This window comes from Micromys minutus, assembly GCF_963924665.1.
Source record: "Micromys minutus genome assembly, chromosome: 2".
In the NCBI taxonomy this organism is placed as follows: Eukaryota; Metazoa; Chordata; class Mammalia; order Rodentia; family Muridae; genus Micromys; species Micromys minutus.
In genome coordinates, this window is record NC_137971.1 from 34,392,007 (window position 1) to 34,411,951 (window position 19,945).

Here is a 19,945-nt window from a genome sequence, read left to right on the forward strand (position 1 = left end):
CTTGTTACCTCTAAGTACCATTACTGTAATGAATATGTTCGAAAAGATGGTGAAGTCATTAGTCAAGGCAGTGATAACACTTTGTCACGGGGCTCTTCAATGGTGGCAGCACAGACAACTAGGGCCAGATATTTTAATGGTGGGAACATCCTTGGTTTTTCCTGTGTAACACCGGTGGGGACTGTGGACACAGTCCCTCAGATGAAAGCACCCGGCCCCTGGTTGGATGCAGATTTAACGAAAGCAGCTGTCCCACCTGAAAGCTGACGCTGCCCACGGGCAGGTAGCTGTGGTCCTCCAGCATGCTCAAGTACTCTGCCACCAAGGCGGCTGCGTGCACCAGACACATGGCGGCCTCCGTGAAGCATTTCTTCTTAGTGTGCTTCTCTGCCATGTTCTGGAGCCAGGTCAGCCGCAGGTCAGGAGATGCCTGGTAGCTCTTGGCAATTCTGAGGAGAGATTGGGAAAGTTTCATGTATAACCTTTCAACGGCACCACTCTTACAGGGAAGGCTCTTCAATTTTTCTTGTTCTCTCTTTGGTACACTTTATTATCCCCCATAATATTTTTGTTTACAATTTCAAAAGAGAGAGAGAAAAGGTCAACATTTCATACAACTCTCAGTGGCGAGGGTGTGCTGGATGCCATCAAAGAATAATTAGCACAAGTCTTAGGAGGAAAAAAGTCTGATAAAATGATGTCCATTTTCATGGGTCTCAAATAATCTTTCCTTTTATCTGGAAAGTTATAATGGGGGACAAAGTACTGTTTCTCTTACAATAGATCTGAGCAGTTTTACTTGTGTAACTAATTTCTCCCCAAACTACTGGACCAGAAGAGAAAGGGTTTACAGTACAGTGACTTCTAAGATAAAACTGTCTCTGTTCATGAATACACCTTCAGTTCAGCATGTGGGAATTAACTCTTATAACAGCCAATAATTTTTTTTCTCTCATCCTAGACAGAATATGTAAAATACATTGTACTTGGTTAAGAAAATCTTTCTGGAAATTTGAAATGAACCAACTCCAGTTTTTCATTAGTGTTCATATATTTTTAGTTGTTACTGTCAAACTGTTCTACCTATCTTAGTTATGATAAAGACATCAGAGAGGGCTCCACTGGGGCCTGAGAAATGGCTCAGTGGTCAAGATCATTGACTGTTCTGGAGAACCTGGGTTGATTCCCAGCACCCACATACTGGCTCCTAACCATCTATTAACTCTAGCTGCAGGGGATTTGGTGCCCTCTTCTGGCCTGCAGGGGCACATGCTAGGTAGACATACATGCTGACAAATGTTTATATAAATAAAACAAAAAATTAACAAAAAAAAGAAAAAAGATGAAACCCCACTGAGACAAATATCCAGACTCACAAATATCACAAATAATGTCTCTTCTTTTTTTCAAACCAGGGTTTCTCTGTGGAGTGTTGGCTGTCCTAGAACTCACTCTATAGACTAGTCTGGCCTTGAACTCAGAGATCTACCTGCCTCTTCCTCTTGGGTGCTGGGATTGAAGGTGTGCACCACCATGCCAACAATGAATGCCCTTTCTGTCTGCTCAGGGGCATTTACCTGTACATGAGGTCCATGAGCATCTCAGGGTCTTCCTGGAATTCCCTCATTTTCACTGTGTCATATAAAATGCTGTTTAGATTGTAGAGAAGTTCCTCTACCTGCAGAAAAAGTGCAAACAGGGATGTGCAAGGCAAGGCTTTGCTCAGGGATCCTAGGCAGAGAAAATTCAAGAACTTTCTGGGGCATTTTCATCTGTGGCATCCAAGGCCCACAGGTGACACAGCCCTGGGATCCATGAAGTACCCTCACATGATCTCCTGCCCCAACACCTTGAGCTGACAGTTTTGAATGACTTCTAATTATTTGTAGACTGCAAAGGTGTAAACTACTCTGGAATATCAGGGTGTGAGAACCCACTATAGGTAGCCTAGGGGCTGGAGTTAAAGGCAGACAGGCTGCATCTGTCACATGGGCATCTGTCACATAAGCTCGGCAGCAAGACATATGAGTAACTGTCCTCTCTGTTTCTTTAGGACTAATTTTGTTTGCAAGCTCTTAAGTGGGATCTTCTGGTCTGCCTTACACACAAACGATTACATCCCCTAAATTCTGTCTACTCTAGGAATTTCAATCCTCTTTACCCCTATCTCTTCATTAATCACCGCTCACTATCTGTCTATCCATGCCCCCTCTCTGTCTCTCTGTCTCTGTCTCTCTCTCTTTCTCTCTCTCTCTCTCTCTCTCTCTCTCTCTCTCTCTCTCTCTCTCTCTCTCTGTGTGTGTGTGTGTGTGTGTGCGTGTGTATCTATTTATCTAACTTTTTAGAGTGGCGGTGATTAATCCCAGGGTTTTGTATTCTAGGCTCCACCCCTAAATTACATCTAACCCCTGTTTCTCTGTACTCCCTTTCTTAATCTTATACAGTATTTGTTACCACATACTCAGGTATTACTTTTCTTTTTTTTTTTTAGCTCTTAATGTTTGGAACTATGCCCTCCTAGTAGACTCTTGGCCTCTTGCAGTTGAGGACAATGGTGTGTATATTACATTTCTCAAACACTGAGAATGTGCAACTATAGGACAGGTTAGAAATATCTGCAAATCAGATGTATAACCTTTATATGCAAAATTTATATGCAAAACCATAGATGTATGTGCTTATAAATGGTTAATACCAAACTCATAATAAGACAAAGTTATGTTCATGGGTCTACCTGCATGGGAAAAAGAGTTGTCTGCATGGCTGTGTCCTCTTCTGAATAGGCCAGAATTGTCCTCAAGGACCTTCTCAGGTGCTCTTCATTGAAGTCTGGTGCCTTGCCTACCAAGGATGCCAGTGCCATGGTTACTTGCATCTTTACTCTTGCAAAGTTCTGTATCAGAAGAGATGGAGCAAACAGGAGAGTCAGTGGGTAGCTAGTGAGAGGCTGTGGCCAGACATTAACAGCTCCCGGTGTTTCTTTCATTCCCGTCTTTAGCATTTCCTTTTCTCTCAATAAACTGTGAGCTACACTTTGCACAAGATTCACTTTACTGTTGAAATGGGTTGGATGGATCATGTGCTCCCATAAATCTGTCAGGCTCCCTTTAAATTTTCATTGTGTTTGGGCTGCTGCCGCACTGCAAGGCTGATGGATTTGTTTTAAAGTTGGTCACAGGAATTATGCTTTGTACCAGGAGTCTCTTGGAACCTTCTGAGGCAGCATTTTTGTTTTGAAACAGGGTTTTTCACTGTGTAGCTCTGGCTGTCCTGTAACTCACTTTATAGACCAGGCTGGCCTTGAACTCACAGAGATCCACTAATCCTTTGAGATTTTGGATTTGATTAAGCAATAGATTTCAGCATCTTTTTTTGTCTCCCAGGACTGTGGAAAACCACAGCCGCTTAAGGGCCCATGGAGCATGCCTACAGGCTTTTAAATAGTTCTCCCTAACATATCATGAGGGCTAGGGCCAGGGATATAGCTCAGTAGTTAAGTAAACATTTAGCATTGTGGGGTCTTCAGTTCAGTGCCCAGAATTAACACAAACTAGACAAAAATAAGACAAAGCAAACTAAAACCCTAAGGAGTCTCTATTCCTTCTCTGAGCCTCTTATCTGCCCTCTGTTCCATCTGTAAATTTTTTTTTTGAGATTAGAGATTTTCTTTTATACAATTTAGAATAAAACATATCACCTCCCATCTTTTGTTTCTGAGACAGGGTTGCTCTGCGTAGCTTTGGCTTTCCTGTAACTTATTCTGTAGATCAGGGTGACCTCAAACTCAGAGATCTGCCTGCCTCTGCCTCCCGAGTGCTAGGATTAAAGGTGTGCACCAACCACCAAATTGGGCTATAAAACATTTTTTAAAAGATGTTTTACTAACATGATAGCAAGTAAATTCCCAAGCATGCATCCTTAAATATGCACAAACTAAGGCACAGGCTTGCTATGAAACTGAACATATAAAATGTCTATGTATCACTTAAAATTCAGGTCCAAGCCAGGCATGGTGGTGCATGGCTTTAAATGCAGCACTTAGGAGGCAGAGGCAGGCAGATCTCTGCATTTCAGGCCAGCCTGGTCTATATAGTGAATTCCAAGACAGCCAGAGCTACATAGTGAGACACTCTCTCACACCCCTCACCCTGTTTTTTTTCAGGTCCAGATGACAACAATCATTTGCCATTCTCATCCACAGATTGTCCTGGTACCATCCAGAACTGGTTATGTATTCAGACTTTAGTACAGGACACACTTTTGTGAATCCTTAACCTGCTCCTGTGTTTGTCCCACATGAAGGAACGTTGACAGCTGGGCAGCCCCGCACCCTCCAGCCCTGTCCTCTCAGCTGCTGGTGCTCATCTGCGGACTCCCTGGAGTCTTCCTCCCGGGGCATAAGTAAAAGTCCACCTATGCTTTGCTGTTCTCTCCTGATTCCCGGCTGCCCAGCCGGTCTGTGCTTACGCTGGTGGCTCCGAAGCTGAACCGCATGAGGAGGTAGAGGGTGGCGCAGGCTTGGCTTCGAGTGATGTCCATGCTGCTGCTGCAGTGATGTAGCACCCGCTGGCACAGGTCAGCACACTGCTCCATCTCCTCCTCGAACAGCAGGTCTCCAAACTAGAAGACACACAGGTGGCCATCAGGCGTCACTGGGCCCTTTCTCAAGCTCTCTGGCTGGCTGTTGGGACATGCACACGTCTGTCTGGACAAGGGAAGAGCCTGCAGGGTTAACGCAGTGCTCTGTAAACACAATGAGCCTTATGTGTCAGACGTGGAGGTGAGCGGTGACGTCCATCTGTGAGTCACACAGCTGAGGTAAGGTCTGTGTCATTAATTTCATCGTTAGCCAGGCTGAATTCACTGCTAAGGGAGTCACAGCTTTGAAGGACTTACTTGTGTCTCATGGGTTCCTTGGAAATTATTGGTGATTAAGAAAGAGAAAATTATTATAACAGACTTCCACTTTGTAAATTCACAAGATCCTATGTAGAGGGCACCCACCCCACTTTCCCACAAAGGAGAAAAATAATCTTAATAGACTACTAACCACAGTTCTCAGGCATCTCCCAGCATCTTACTATGGTCACTTTGTCACATTAGTTAGTGGGAATCAGGCATAGTATTGAATCTCACTGTAGAAGGTCTTGATGAAAGAGAGAAGAACTGAAGTTGCTCAGCTGACTTGTGCTGGCTTTCAGTGAGTGGTCATTTGAAATGTCTAAAGTTATGCTCATATGTATGAAGTATGAAGCCACAGTCTGGCTTCCCCACAATGAGTTCCTGAGAACCAGCGTGTCTGCTTCCTTGGGGAAAAATGCTCTTACTCCATGCCCTGCATGCTGTTTGATCTACTTTCAGGGGGCTGTGAAGCTAGACAAGAATCACTCTCTTAATTAAGAGTAAGAAAACAAGCATCCCATGTTTACCTTGGCGATGAGGGCTCGGAGAGTTGCGAAACAGTGAGTCAGGTAGGTGGTGCTCTGATCACAGCTCAGAGAATTCACGAGGACCCGGAGGACACCTCCCAACAGGCTGTCTTTACAGTCCAGGGCGGAGCTTGCCTGGGGGTGGAGTGGGGAAGAACAGCATCACTGAGTAAGGCTGGAGGCAGGAGAGGCTGCGGCTGATTATCTTAGAGGGCAGATGTGCCTTCTCAGCTGAAGGTGGCAAGGGCTCCACCATCTGTATCGTTCATTAACCATCAGGAGAGCGTAAGCCCTCCTTCCTAATGACTCATTTTTCAAAACTAACTGACTCAAGACTTGTGCCCAATTTAGGATATTAAACCACGTTCTAAGGTTCATCTCCCTCCAGCCTGGGTCATGGCTTTTAGAATGTTCTTTCTTTGTAGGCATGGTTTTCTGTCAGTGTGTCAAAAACAACTTCGAGCTTCAAGTGCCAGAGCTTCTTGGTGACAGCTACGACTTCTAAATAGGCCACAGAAGGACTAACAAGAATACTAATAAAAAGTATTCTCTGTAATTCAGCTTTCGTAAAAAACTGCAAATCATTTTGAGGCTTGGTATCAGGTACATTGCTCTCAGAAATAGTTTGTACAAAGATACCAGCACTGTGATGCTGAATATTTAGGGTACTGAAGTTAAAAAACTTTCAAAAGATACTTTGAAGTCCTTGGACGCTCAATCAAGTCCCTTGTATAAAAGGGGGCAGTATTTTCCTTTGTAACCCACAATTCTCTGATGTATTTTGAATTATCCCCAACCTACTTTCAGTACCCAATACAACATTGAAACATTGTGTCAACTGTTGCGAATCTGTATTGTTTACAGAACAATGGTAGGAGACTAAACAGGATGCGCATGTTCAATGCAGATGCATTTTTATTCCGAAGGACTTTCCTCCAGTGGTTGTTAGTTAAGCCAAAGGATGTGGAACCATTAGGGCAGGGCTGACTCGCTCTTTTGTACAGTAGGAATAGCAAATTCACAGGACACATGGTGGTCCTTTAGCAATCCGAAACAGACACCATGTGTCACACTTAGCACTGTTTTTTATCCAGTGCAATCATAAAGTTGGTGTAGAAATAAAGAGGCACTAAGAGAAAACGTCTGGCTAAGAGAATACAGTCTTTGGCTTGTATGAAGGCCTAACATCCTAGCTGTGATGGTAAATCATTTGGCCAAGGGACCACCATAGGGTACCAGCTTCACCTTAAGCATGCTAAGGGGTGGGTAGACTGATTAATCATTTAATGGGATGGTGTGCTTTTTCTCCCCAGAATCCCCACTCCTACCACAGCGGCTGAGTAAATGCCACGAACTTTGTACATCTGTCTGCTTTTTTTATGTTACTCAGAAAAGTGTAACTTCTCCTTTTTACCGTTCTCTCTTTTCTCGTCATACTTTCCCCAACACTTTGGGGTTGGCCAGCATTCTGGGCTCCCTTCCCTGCTGTGTGACCACTTCTCTGTTATGTGTCTGACCTCTATGCCAGCTTAAGTGAAATAGATTTTCTTCCTTTTCTCCTTTATGCCCCCTCCTCCAGGCAGCCGCTGTGATTTACAGCTTGTCAGCCTTGGAGACTTTTCTTTAGAATGCTAATAAAATTGTCCCTCAGTTTCTACTTGAGTCCACCCTTAAGTTCTTTTTATTAAGAAGACTGAAAACCCCAAGAGGGGACCCCCAATTTCCCCCATGTTATCAGCAACTCCATTCTAGCCAGTGCATTATCCAGCTGGGACTGACCTGCCAGGAAAACTCCTGTTACCAATGTTCTTACAGATGCTTGGCTCAAAGCCCCACCCCCTTTATAAATCTAGCATGTGCTTGGGCCAGGTTAATTTTGAGGGTTAGCTCCTCAAACATCTAAATCTTTTGAAGGGAGTATAGCAAGTCAGAAAAGCCAGAGGATGCCTGGCATTTCTGGAATCTGCAAGGTAGGCCCTGCTGCAAATTCCAAACGTTCCCAGTTTAGTTTAAAAAAACTCATCCTGGAAATCGTGCTTATGCCTTTCTCGATTCTGAATGAAGGGTTCCCTTTCTGATCCCATGAAACGCACCCATGAGCTGGCCAGATGGGGAGTGCGTCGTCCTCACCTGGATGATGTTTTCCTGCATATCCAGTATGATCAGGTTAGCTTCCGTAGCCAGGTTGCCACTGATCAAGGCTTCTTGATCTAACTCTGCCTTTGTTCTAAGAAAACAAAAAAGGGACGTCACCAATTAAAGCACAGCGTGGTTTGGTCAGGTGCCAGAGATGACAACCAACGCACCAGGTCACAAAGGACTCTTTACAACAGTACACACACACACACACACACACACACACACACTGGATGAAGCAGAAAAGCTGCCACATCAGCGTATCCAAGGACTACAGGTGCTTCCTGAGATTCGAGTCTGATTGGGAAGACGATGTGGTGAAGTCTCCAGGTCATCCATAGCCCCATGGTTATTAACAATGACGACAATTATGAAAATAACAAAATGGGTATAGAAGTTAATTATTGGTTACTACTAAGAATGAGGTGAGCCTATCAGATAGCTGCTTAAAGCCTCAGGGCCTTTCATGAGCACTATCTGGATCTCAATGGGTGCTTGTGGGATATGGGGGTGTGGGGGTAGCGAGGGAGCCGCAACATACTAGAGAGAAAGGATGTGACTTGAACTTGGTGAACACTGGCAAACAGTAATGGGACAGTGGAAAGGGAGAATCAGCTCTTTACTATTCAAAGTCTTCCTGAGAAAGAGAGAAGGTTGCTTAGCTAAGAGTGAGAATGCCTTCCGTCTCCAGTGGGAAGTAGGGCTCACATGGGAGGGGGGGCAACACACATTCGGCTGTAGGTTACTAGACCTGAAGCTACCTGGTAGGAAATAGAAGTCACCGAAGAGAGAGCATTTCCCTTTTAGGTTTAATTTTAAAGAGCTGGCGCATCCTATGTACTTGTCTATCCATCCTTATAAAATAAGTGAAGCCGGAAAGGGAGAAAGTGCTCTCCTCTCACACAGTTTTACCTCCATGGGTTCCGTTACCCATAGTTAGTGAGAGGAACAGATTCCACAGTAAGCAATGCATTGGCTCCACACTGTGTGCAGCTCTGAGAGGCACAATATCGCAGGTGTCCATCCTGTCACGTGATGGATTATTGCTTTGCCCAGTGTGCGGATGCTGTAATGCTACCTACATGGTCTTCTTTGGTTGCTATCTTAGTTACCAGATCGACTGACACATTCATAGAAATGTAGACAAGGCTTTGGAGCCATTCACAGCTTTGGTTATCCACTGGAGTATATGGCCTATAGATAAAACGGTATCAAAATGCTTTATTTAACCATTCAGATTTAGTTTTCAGGAGAGGTATGAAGAACCTGACTTTCCTAATATGTTCCAGTGGCTAAGGTTTTCCACAGATGCTGAGGTATGCTATCAGCTCGAATGTCTTAGACCAGGATAACCCACATAGCTGTTCTCCCTTTTCCTTATCCAAGAACAGTTGTACAGATAACACCAAGTGCTCAGAAAGGCATCTGTAACTGATTTCACACTTAGGATAGATTTTTTCAGTCCTAATTGTTTGACAGCCTTTCCCCGCACTCTCCACTGACAATACATGTATATAAATATATATAAGTTTTTTTATTATTATTAACTTACTGGTATGTTTACATTTGCTACAACAGGACCAGGCATGGGCAGGTGTATCTCTGTGAGTTTGAGGCCAGCCTGGTTTAGATAGAGAGTTCTGGAGCCAGACAAGATTACCTAATGAAAGCTTGTCTCAAAGCAACAACAGCAACGCCCCCCCAACCAAAAAAACCCAAAAAAACCAAAGAAACCCAACCAACCACACTTTGACCAACACTCTCTACTAGAGATGTACTATAAGCCAAGTGTAATATTTTACATATTATAATAGCCACATACCAAAAAAAAGACCAAATGAAATTGAGAGCATTGTTTTTCCTTTTCTTTTCTTAGAAAAGTCTCACTGTGGCTGTCCTGCAACTCTGAAACTCACAGAGATCTACCTGCCTCTGCCTCCTTGGTACCAGAATAAAGGGCATGTGCCAGCACTCTCAACCAATAATTATTTCCCTCCCCCCGTATTTTCTTTAACCCAACACACCTAAAATACTGTTAGTAAGTAACAAACATAAAAACCAGTGCTGAAAAATGTGCAATCTTGCATGCAGCTTTATTTATCCTATATCTCAGTACGAAACAGCCACACTTCAGGCTTCAGAACTGCATGTGGTCAGTGGCTCCCATAACGGACAGTACAGATCGTCCTAACCTGCTTTTAGAATAGTGATGAAATGCACATACCATAAAACTTAGTCATTTTAATTATATAGCTCAGTAGCATTAAGTAATTCATATTGTCGTGCAATACTGTCATCACTCCTGGGAGGTCTACCAGTGTGGCTCAGACTTGTCTGCACAGTCGAATTGCCTTAAAATTTGACTAACCTAGAAGCTCTGAACAACCTTTGGGCAATTTGATGCAGGACGTGCTGGGGTACACCTTCAACCTCAGAACTCAGGAGGCAGAGGCAGGTGGACCTTGTGAGTTCGAACTCAGCCTTGTCTACATAGAGAGGTCCTGAGATTGGGGGTTGTGGGGAGGCAGGTAAGGGCAGGGGAACAACACAGACATGAACCTGGAAGTTCCCACGGGAGATCTGAATATGTAGTCCAGGTTAAAAACGACTGCTCTAAAAGAAACAAACTAGTTAAAATTAAAATAAACCTAAAAGAAAATGACAGAAGCTGCATCTAAAAAAAATTATAACATTTCCAAATCGCTCGAACTTGAGTGGTTTTAACTGCCATCCGGCTGAGGACTGGGGGGTCATCAGTCACTCTGATAATAAGCAGCCCACTCTGAGAACTGGCCGGACCTGTGCGGTCACAGGGAAGACTGCCGATGGCAGCAAATGGGAAAGGCGTCCTAGGGCAATTCACACAGCCCAGCCAAGCACGCCTTGTCATGGCTCCCGGCTCAGTCTTGTGCCGCAGATGACCTAGGCATCTAAGGGGTGCGAGGCCGCCTGCACACACTGTTTGGAGTCGCACGCTGCTTTTACCAGTTACCTTCCATCCTAAACACGAGCATCAGGCAAGGAGAGAGGAAAAGAGAGAGCAGGGCCAAGGGCCTAGCTACATACATAACTTCAAATCCATATCGCCTCCCTGAAACCAGAAGCAAAAATGTACTGAGAGAGAATCAAAGTTCTTAAACACCAGCTAGAGATATCAGAATGAGCCAGTCTTCTAAGCAAAGGAGCATTATTAATAAGTCCAACAACCCGGGCTCCCATGTGACCTCTGAGTGAACATGTATCTCTGAACCTACCAGCTGTGGGTCCTTTCTAAGCCACAGAAGAACACATTCTTGCTTATTGGAAAAGCTGTGACCGTGTAATTGGTATCAGATACACCGCACAAGGAGCATCCTTCATTGTTAAGCTGTGAGCTACCAAATTATTGGTCATGCTTTTCAAAATAATTATTAAACTGTTACTAGAAAAATATGTGATATTTTTGAGTAATTTTGACACCTCCCACCCCCACAGAGCCCCGTAGATAGGCTAGGATGTGATATTCTACAGTAATGGGGAAGACATTACCATTTATTTACTAAAACACTGTTATTCAAGTCTTCTCATTCCTCCCCTTGATGAGCACTTCCTACACAATGAAGATGTACAGTCTATTACTTTGGTGTATATGTGGGGTCTTGAACCATTCAGTGTGTTGCTCAGTGAATCCAGGAGTCATAAGGCCACCTATGGCTTAGAGGCCGAGAGGCATACACATGCACATATGCTGGCTGGTTTCTGTCAGCTTGGCACAAACCTAGAGATATCTGAAAGAGGGAATCTCAAAACCGAGAAACTACCTCTATTGCCTTGCCTAAAGCAAGTCTATGGAGGCATGTTCTTGATTAATGAGTGACGTGGGAGGGCCTAGCTCACTGTGGGGGTTGCCACCCCTGGGCAGGCAGTCCTGAGTTATATAAGAAAGCAGGGTACGGGTCATGGAGAACAAGCCAATCTGCAGTGTTTCTTCATGCTCTCTGCTTTAGTTTCTGCCTCCAGGTTCCTGCCCTGGATCACTTCTGTGATGATGTAAGTCAGGATGGAATAAACCCTGTCCTGAAGTTGCTTTTGGTCATAATGTTTTTATCAGAGCAACTGAAAGCAAACTAACACACACACACACACACACACACACACACACACACACACACACACACACAGTACATGTTGTAATTCAAGGAAGATTATTTTTCACTTCTTTTGCAATTTTTTTCTGATTATAATAGATAATGCAAATCTAATGTAGGAAACATAAGATGTGTGAAAAAGAAAATATCAGTCACTTACATTTTAAAAACTTCTTTGTGGCCCTTTACAAATGTAGCTACCGTATGTAATTAGAAATTAAAGAGCTCACTCTAAAACCAAGCATTTGTCCTGTTCACTTAATGATTCCAGAACTCTGTAACAACCTAGTACTTTGTTATGCACTTCTAAATGAAGCAAAATACATCCCCAAATCAAATATACTTTGGGGTTTTTTTTTGAACAATAAAATGCAAAGCCACAATAAATATCTCTGAATAGCCATCTTTGCACCCATTTACAGATGCAGAGTTGCAAGGCTGGGCACCAGGCCCTGATTTCTCTAATTCTCTGCTCCTCACCAGCCGCTTTCACCCAATGGAGCTGTGGAGACTAGGTTTCTTTAAACTACAGATACATTGTTAAGAGCTGAAGCCACAGCTTCCTATATCTATAGGCATCCTGAGTAGCTGGAGCTGTATTTACACAGACACTATGTTTCCGTTTCTTAACTGTCCTTGGAAGAATGCAGTTGTCCCGGTAACTCAAGTAGCCTGGGAGTGAGAGTTGAGACTGTTAATGAACCCAGCGCAGAGCAGGCGACAGGATGACTCACTTGTCCAGCTTCTCGTTAGCTTGCCGCCACTGTGTCTGCTCTTTCCGCCATCTCAGATTTTCACTTAGGCCTGGAAACCGGTCAGTCCCTGGGAGTTAAGAAACACATGACAGGAATTTGATTAGCACGGAACCCTCTGAGATAACCAAAAGTCCAGTGCTCAGCTTAGCTGAGAAGCATCAGCACAGTCTCCTGTTCATCAGAGTCTGTGCTGCCCTTAGGGGACAAAGCTGTCATCTATGTCTGTGGTGACTTGCTCTGGATAAACTAGAGGCAGCTCTGGTACTCAATCTGCCTTCCACAGTTGTCCTGGGCAGGGGCTCCCGTGAGGCTCCCTGACTTGCTGGAGGAAGGGCAGGGTGCCAGGTGAAAGTGCAGAGCACCCTCCAGAGTCCATGCCCACCTGTCACAGTGTTACTGGGAGTATTAACCATATGAGCCCTATTAAAGTGATCAGTGTGGGTGTTTGGGTCATGGGGGCCCTAGGATAATGGTACGCTGGCACTCCCTTTGGGAGGGTGCTCTATGCAGTCGCTCTATGAACGACCCAGGGATATGACTGTGGGCCACAGAGCCCTCCAGTTTGCTGATTATGTCCTTTGAAACAAGGGAGACAACACTTCTTCCCAAATCCAGGAACCACTTTCTTAGATGTGGCCTTTGCTGGCTGTTAAATCATAGTTAAAATGCAGCCTTTGGGGACACTTTCAGGGTGACTCTTTCCCTCAGAGGTGGTGAACAAACATTCTACAGGACAAGTGCAGGGTCTCAGAACCTGCTGTCTCAGGGAGGTGACGTCCAAGGGTGAAGAGCTGTGTGGCAGTTCGAGAACTGCCCACACACCTGGAATGCGACGGCGCATCATCTCCCCCCGGGCTCCTTCCCCACGGAGCAGGGCCTCTTCCAGCTTTGCCTTGACATCTCGAGACTTCTGCAGGACCTGGTTACTGACTTTGTCAGAACTCTGCTTTCCCTGGAAGGACAGAGGTAGAAACACACTCCGTTTAGTGGGAGCTCTGTTGAGGGAGAGATTTGTCAAAGGAGAACACGTAAGGGTCATGATGGGGCGTTTAGACATATACTGCACAGAAACTTTTCTGGGGCTCCTATGGATAAAGTTTTATTGACAGGAACGAGCCCACTTCGATAGGCAGACATTCTTCCCATGCGGACCGGTCGCATCTGCAGATACAGTCTGTGGGTTGTAATATGGAGTACGGAGGATGAATGATGCAGCTGTTATCCAAAGGGAGGAGTAAGGAGACAGGGTTGAAACATCTAAGACACCCCACACTTGCCTTGTATTCAAAACAGGAGACACAGATGAACAGCAGGTCTAGAATCCTGTTGAGCTGCATGGAAGGCAGGTCAGCGATCCACTTCCTGATGAGGCTCTGATCAGCATTTTTCATGATCCACAGGAAGCAAATCATGAGGTGGCGGGTGGTGTCTGCATTCAGCATGTTGTATTGCTTATAGGGCTGGAAGGAGGCGAAGGGTGGGGTGGAGGGTAGAAGTCAGGCAAAAGGAAAGCTTAACAAGTGTAAGAGATGAGAACCTCTCAGCACATGGCCAGGCATTTGCCTTCAGTAGCCCTGTCTTCCCGGGGCAGGAGAATGTAAACTTGGTGCAGGGCCGCTCAGTAGAGGCACACTTGGGTAGAGATTGGGTTAAGCTATGAACCACTAAACTGAGCACTGTATGGTGGTCTGCCCTGGACCTTGGTGGTGCTCTTCAATATCAGTGATGCAAAGGGGCTTTCTTGCTGCTAAGATCTCCAAAGACTTCTCCTTTAAGATGGCCAGTGGAGGACCGGACTTACAGAGGAGAACTAGCTTGACTAGGTACCATGAGTCATCCGACAATTTACAGTTCAATTTCCCATCAAGATCACGAACTGGGGCTGGAGAGGTGGCTCATCAGATAAGAGCACTGACTGCTCCTCCAATGGTCCTGAGTTCAATTCCCAACCATCTGTGATGAGATCTGATGCCCTCTTCTGGTGTCTGAAGGTGGCTACAGTGTACTCATATTAAAAAAATAAAAAGACCATGTACTGGTTAGCACATGGGTCAAGTCCATGAGTTTGCAAAGCCATCTGCAATGAGACCTACATTAAGATTCACTTGTCCTCAGGCCATGTGCTGGAATAGCCATGAGGAATGTCCACTAGGGACTGCTAAGCACACTTGCTATGGTTCATAGCACTATGACAGAAAACAATGTGCAGCTGATCCCTTGCTTCACACGGTGCACCTAATATTCTGTGGACTGTGGAAGTAACACTTCAATGAGGAATTTGTGAGCTATGTGAAGAAAATCTTAGTCTTGGATGAGAGTGACAGATGACAAACTTGCTTTCACTTAAGTTATTCTGAGTATGACTCTACAGAGTGACAGTCTTCTGCTAGAACTTCACAGGGCACATGTTCTGATAGGTGACCTTTGGCTTCTATACTCCTTACAGGCAATTGGTTTGATCTTCCCTACAATGATTTCAGACGTTCTAGATTCACATCTTTGGTAGTTTTCTAAGTGTGGCAGATCGGGGCTGGCTAACCCCGTCATATGCATCTCTTGCGCTATCTGATCAGAGTGTTTCTCAGCCATCAGCTTCACAAATTCCTGTATCAGTCTTGAGGCAGAAAGCATGTCTGTTCCAGGCTGGGTTCTACCAGAAGTTGGGAGGAGGACACCAACAAGAAGTATACTCACGAAGTGTACAAACATACCAGGGAAGACAGCATTGCTCCGCTGGTCTTCAAATTAAAATTCCCTGCTATGGCCAGGGCCACATTCTGGCTGATTCCATTGGCCACATCTTGTTCTTCATATGAGCCACTGACACGGCTCCTTCCACTGCGAGCATCTGTAATTAAACATTACCATGGGTGTTGTCAAGCCAACGAGCACATTTACCTGTCTTTAACCACACAAGTGACAGACACATCTTACTCACTAAAGTCAGCATGTAATTCAAAACTGGATATATATCTATACGTATTACTCATATATAGAAAAAAAACAGACATGCTTAAAACAAATCAAATGTTGAGCGTAAGCTTGAGCTATGAATTAATTTTTCAGAGGATTAAAAAATAAAAGCTTTTAAACACTTTTGCAATACTTTTTCTGGGTTATGATACTCTATTTTAAAAAAATGATTCAATGGAATATAACAACAGAACAAGTACCCTGTAGAAATAATATGTCATTATAATAAATCCTGTACTAAGTTATTAGGTTTCAAAAGTCTAAACAAATGCTAATTTATTATTATAATAATAGATAAATCTGTTTTTACTGAAAAGACAAACTTGTCAAAGGTCATTTGCGGTAGTCAATGGGGCTGAAGTTTGAATTTTACATGTATCTTTAACATTTTTAATTAAAAAAATAATTTCAGTGGCTTGCTCCATGTATGTCTATATGCCACTTTCATGTTTGATGCCCTAAGAGGCCAGAATGGGCCACTGGATTCTCCTGGAACTATTGTTACAGGCAGCTCTGAGCTGCCCCATGGGTGCTGGGAATTGATCCTGGGTCCTCTGGAAGAGCAGCTGTTTCTTTTAAACATGGAACTGTCTCTTTAATCTCTCCAGCCCCATGAGATGTATCTTCAAAAATAAAAATAAGTTGCTTTATTTTTTTAACTTTTTGTGTAGGCATTAGTGCCTGTATATATCTGCATGTATATATGTGCTTGGGCATTTGGGGAGGTCAGGAGAGGGCATCAGATCCTCTGGAACTGGAGGTACAGGCAGTTGTCAGGTGCAGGGAACCAAACCCAGATCCTTTGCAAGAGCACCAAGGATGCTTAAGTTCTGTGCTATCTGTCCAGACCCTGAGTTGTCTTTTTAAACATTTATTCTTCTCCTGTGTGTGTGAGAGTGAGAGGCATCTGGCAGGGGCCTCACTGATCTAAGACGGGACACAAACAGGTCCTTACCTGTGAAGTCACAGAGCTGTGGCAGAGCATCCAGAATGATGCCGACCAAGGGCAGGTAAAGGGCAGCGATTTTGACCTTCACTTCTGGTTTGAGACACCGTGGATCCAAGTCGTGAGAACTCAGAAGGCTGTGAATGGCACTCACAGCTTTTCTCTGTACTCGGCTAATTCTGTCAACATAATATAGAGAAACCAGGCTATGGTGAGGGTGACCCTGTGCTCTTAAACCAGAGTGCCCAAAAGGATCACAGTGACGATGTGAAAAGCAAGCAAAACAGAGCAGAAGACAGACAATCTGTTACAATCCTGGTCTATTCTTTAGTTTACCGTTTCCAACCTCATCATATTATGTAAATACTTCATTCCTTCTGGATACCAAATAATGATCCATTGTGCACAGGAGATAATTTCATTTATCCATCCATCAACTGATGAACATTTTGAGTTGTTCTCATTTTAGAACTATCAAAAATGACAGATGCTTCTGGTTTTTGTGTGGTATAGGTATACATCTCTTGGGCATATGCCTCGGTCAAACTACTGGAATTGGAACTCTAGTTTTACCTCTAAAAAACCATATTACCCTCCTACCAGCTGTGTTTGAGTGCTATATTATTTGTCTTTTCTTTTTTCTTTTTTTTTTTTGTCACCATCTTTTTTCCTTTTTTTAAAATGCTGGGGTGGGGTGTTGAACCCAGGTCTTAACACATGCTAGGAAAATTGTCTACCGCTTAGCCACACCTCTGCCTGTCTTTTTAATCATAACTCTCCTAGTAGGCAGGATTTAATCATCGTTTTAATGAAGCATTGCCTGACAGCAATTCTGGATATCTTTTCATGTGCTGATGACCACAGTTTCTTTGGAAAATGTCTACTTCAACCTTTTGCTCTTCAAAAACCTCAGGAGTTCAGCATGGTGGCACATGCCTTTTGACTCTGGTACTCAGGGGGCAGCGGAGGGCAGATCTCTGTAAGTTTGAGGCCAGTCTAATTTTCACAGTAAAGCCCAGAACAGCTAAAGCTATACTGTGATATCCCAGCAACAATTTTACAAGGATCAAAACCATCAGATGCCAGGAATGTCTCCAACTGGAACGAAAAGAGAAAAGTAAAGACCATTGCTAATGTGAACACAAACAATACTCCCAGAGATCATTAAAGCTCTGCTACTCACTAAAAACAATTAAGAACATGAAAATGGGGAGGGGTGTTTATATTGGAAGAAAAATTCTGTGTTCAAATTTTCTTCTTTTAGGATCGTATCAGAATATAGCCTAGGTTACTTTTTGTTGCTGAGAAAATGTTAGTTATAGGACAGAAAATTCTGAGAAGATTAGAATTCAGTTAGAGCAGAGAGAAGATGGCACGATAGAAGCCACGAGCCAACAGCAAGGCTGGGTACTGCCATATGTTCAAGTGCTAGTGAGAAGGCTAACAAGACCCACGCCTTCTTAACTGTCACTTCCTTTGCCAGCCTTGGACAGTGGCATTTTGGTATTTCTTCTGTGTGCTCACTTTGTCAGCGGTGACCTTGTCAGGGCTGATGGTATTGCTTAGTGAAGGAGCTCATGCTTGGCGTGTACAAAGCCCCGGGTTCCACCTCAGCAGCCTCCCCTGCAAAATGGGTTTGCCCCTAGGGAATGAGTGAAACATTCTCTGCAAATTCTGCTCAAACAAGGGACTTTAAGAAGTCATTTTGAGGCAGGTGTGGTGGTGGTGCATGCCTTTCATCCCAGTGCTTGGGAGGCAGAAGCAGGCGGATCTCTGAGTTTGAGGTAAGCCCGGTCTACAAAGTGAGTTCTAGGACAGCCAGGACTACACAGAGAAACTCAGTCGTGAAAATCAGAAACAAACCATAGAATTGTTATATGCCTCGGTGGTAGACTGTTTGCCTATTGTGCGAGAGGCTCTGTGTTCCATTCCCAGTGCTATAAAAACAAGCTCATTTCATAGACCCTCCAATCCCCTTGTCCCTCTATACTTCATGGGTACCATTTTCTCAAGGCAGGGGCGCTTCTTCTTGGAACTGGTAAGTGGTAAAGTTCTGAGGTCTTGCTGTATACATAGAATTGGAACTGGAGACTTGGTTAACATCTTTCCCTTCAGGCTCCATTTTAGGCATCAGATGCTTACCCGTCCCCTTCAGCATCCAGGGCGACAGCCAGTTCTGTAAAGAGGAGCCCTGTGAGGAAGTGCTGCTGGCGGTACTCTGGGGTCAGATCGAACATGCTGGCAATCTTTTGGTCCTGGAAACTGGAGCAGGAGCTTGAGTTCTGCAGAAATGCAAACAGCAGCTTTATGAGTATGAGGAGCTGGAATTAAAACGGCACTGGCTTGCGTTCATGGAGCCCTGGCCAGACAGTGTGTACACGGATTGTCTAACGTGAAAACGAAGCACTCAGGTTTGGTTGAGAAACTAACTAGGGGCCAAGCTCAGTGGCAGGGCATGTACCGAACATCACTAGGTTCCCAGAACAGCAAAACAGGGAGAAAAAAACAGCCAAAACCAGTTACCCGAACACAGTGTCTGGATGGTGCTGGCCTGGAACCAGAAGTGGTGTCTGCTATGAAAATGGCAGAGTTGGATGCCCCAGGCCACTCCTGTGCTGTGTTCCTACTCCAGGAGCATGGAACAGCAGAAAGTGTCTCCCTGAAAGTCCTGGAGCTTTGCTGAGTAGGGACCCTGGGTCTGTCAACTCCTTGTGGCAGCCAGAAAAGGATCACAGGGAGAGGACCCAGGGCAAGGTCAGCATGGGGAAGTTATAAATACATTCAGAATCACATTATAATGGCCATGGGGCTAATCTCTGGTATATCAGCTGGCACAAATAGGTAAGCTGACTACTACTTCTTCTTCATATTATTATTATTATTATTATTAATTTTTAAATGAGATTTCACTATATGTTCAGGCTGACTTAGTACTAACTCCTGGGCCCAAGCGACCACCCCTCCCCCACTCCCATTCTCTTAGTTTTAGAAGTTCAAGTCTTATCACTGCACTTCACACTAACAACAGAACTAGACAAGCCTGTCCTTTTGTACTAGTACCAAGGATATGAGGCAGAATAGGATCTAATATCATCCTGAGATATCTTGCCTACTGCTTTGAACATCTGCTTTGTTTCCCACATCTGGACTGGAACTGTAAAATCACATTTCCTTAAGGGTTTTCTAGAGGACGCTAATTCCTTGGGAAACCTCTGGTGCCAAGGCAGTAAGGACATTCCCAGGGTCAAATTGTGCTGGGAATCTACTTCTCATGCCCTGCCCCCTCTTTCTTTGTAAGTTTGTCTGACAAAGAAACCAGGCTAACACAGTGGTTCCAAAACTTGCTTAACTTTGGACCCCTATATTTGCAAATACATTAAACCTGTATTTACACACTATATTGTATAATAATTGGTTAATGTGGACAAAGGAGGACTTGAGACCTGAGTTTTTTCGTTTTTCTGAGGCTTACAGCTTTCTTCCTACATAGTTAGCCTCATTAGGGGCCCTTGGGCCAAATGACTTGATTTGTAAATGGTTAACAGATGGTGCAGCTTCGGGGAGCCCTATAGCCTATAT

At 44.2% G+C, this 19,945-nt stretch overlaps 1 protein-coding gene across 2 annotated transcripts in view; it reads right to left on the reverse strand.

The window, feature by feature from the left end:
• Positions 1-19,945, reverse strand: part of DOCK8 (dedicator of cytokinesis 8) — a gene marked incomplete at its 5' end in the record, with an annotated part of 175,940 nt that overhangs the window by 21,194 nt on the left and 134,801 nt on the right. For both annotated transcript variants that reach the window (XM_080911132.1, XM_080911133.1), the window contains 12 exons: positions 257-449; positions 1,578-1,678; positions 2,735-2,893; positions 4,468-4,620; positions 5,430-5,564; positions 7,560-7,656; positions 12,427-12,514; positions 13,270-13,399; positions 13,725-13,907; positions 15,159-15,295; positions 16,376-16,545; positions 18,509-18,648. In XM_080911132.1, coding sequence (XP_080767258.1) covers positions 257-449; positions 1,578-1,678; positions 2,735-2,893; positions 4,468-4,620; positions 5,430-5,564; positions 7,560-7,656; positions 12,427-12,514; positions 13,270-13,399; positions 13,725-13,907; positions 15,159-15,295; positions 16,376-16,545; positions 18,509-18,648 — 1,686 coding nt within the window. The remainder of the gene's footprint in view (positions 1-256; positions 450-1,577; positions 1,679-2,734; positions 2,894-4,467; positions 4,621-5,429; positions 5,565-7,559; positions 7,657-12,426; positions 12,515-13,269; positions 13,400-13,724; positions 13,908-15,158; positions 15,296-16,375; positions 16,546-18,508; positions 18,649-19,945) is intronic.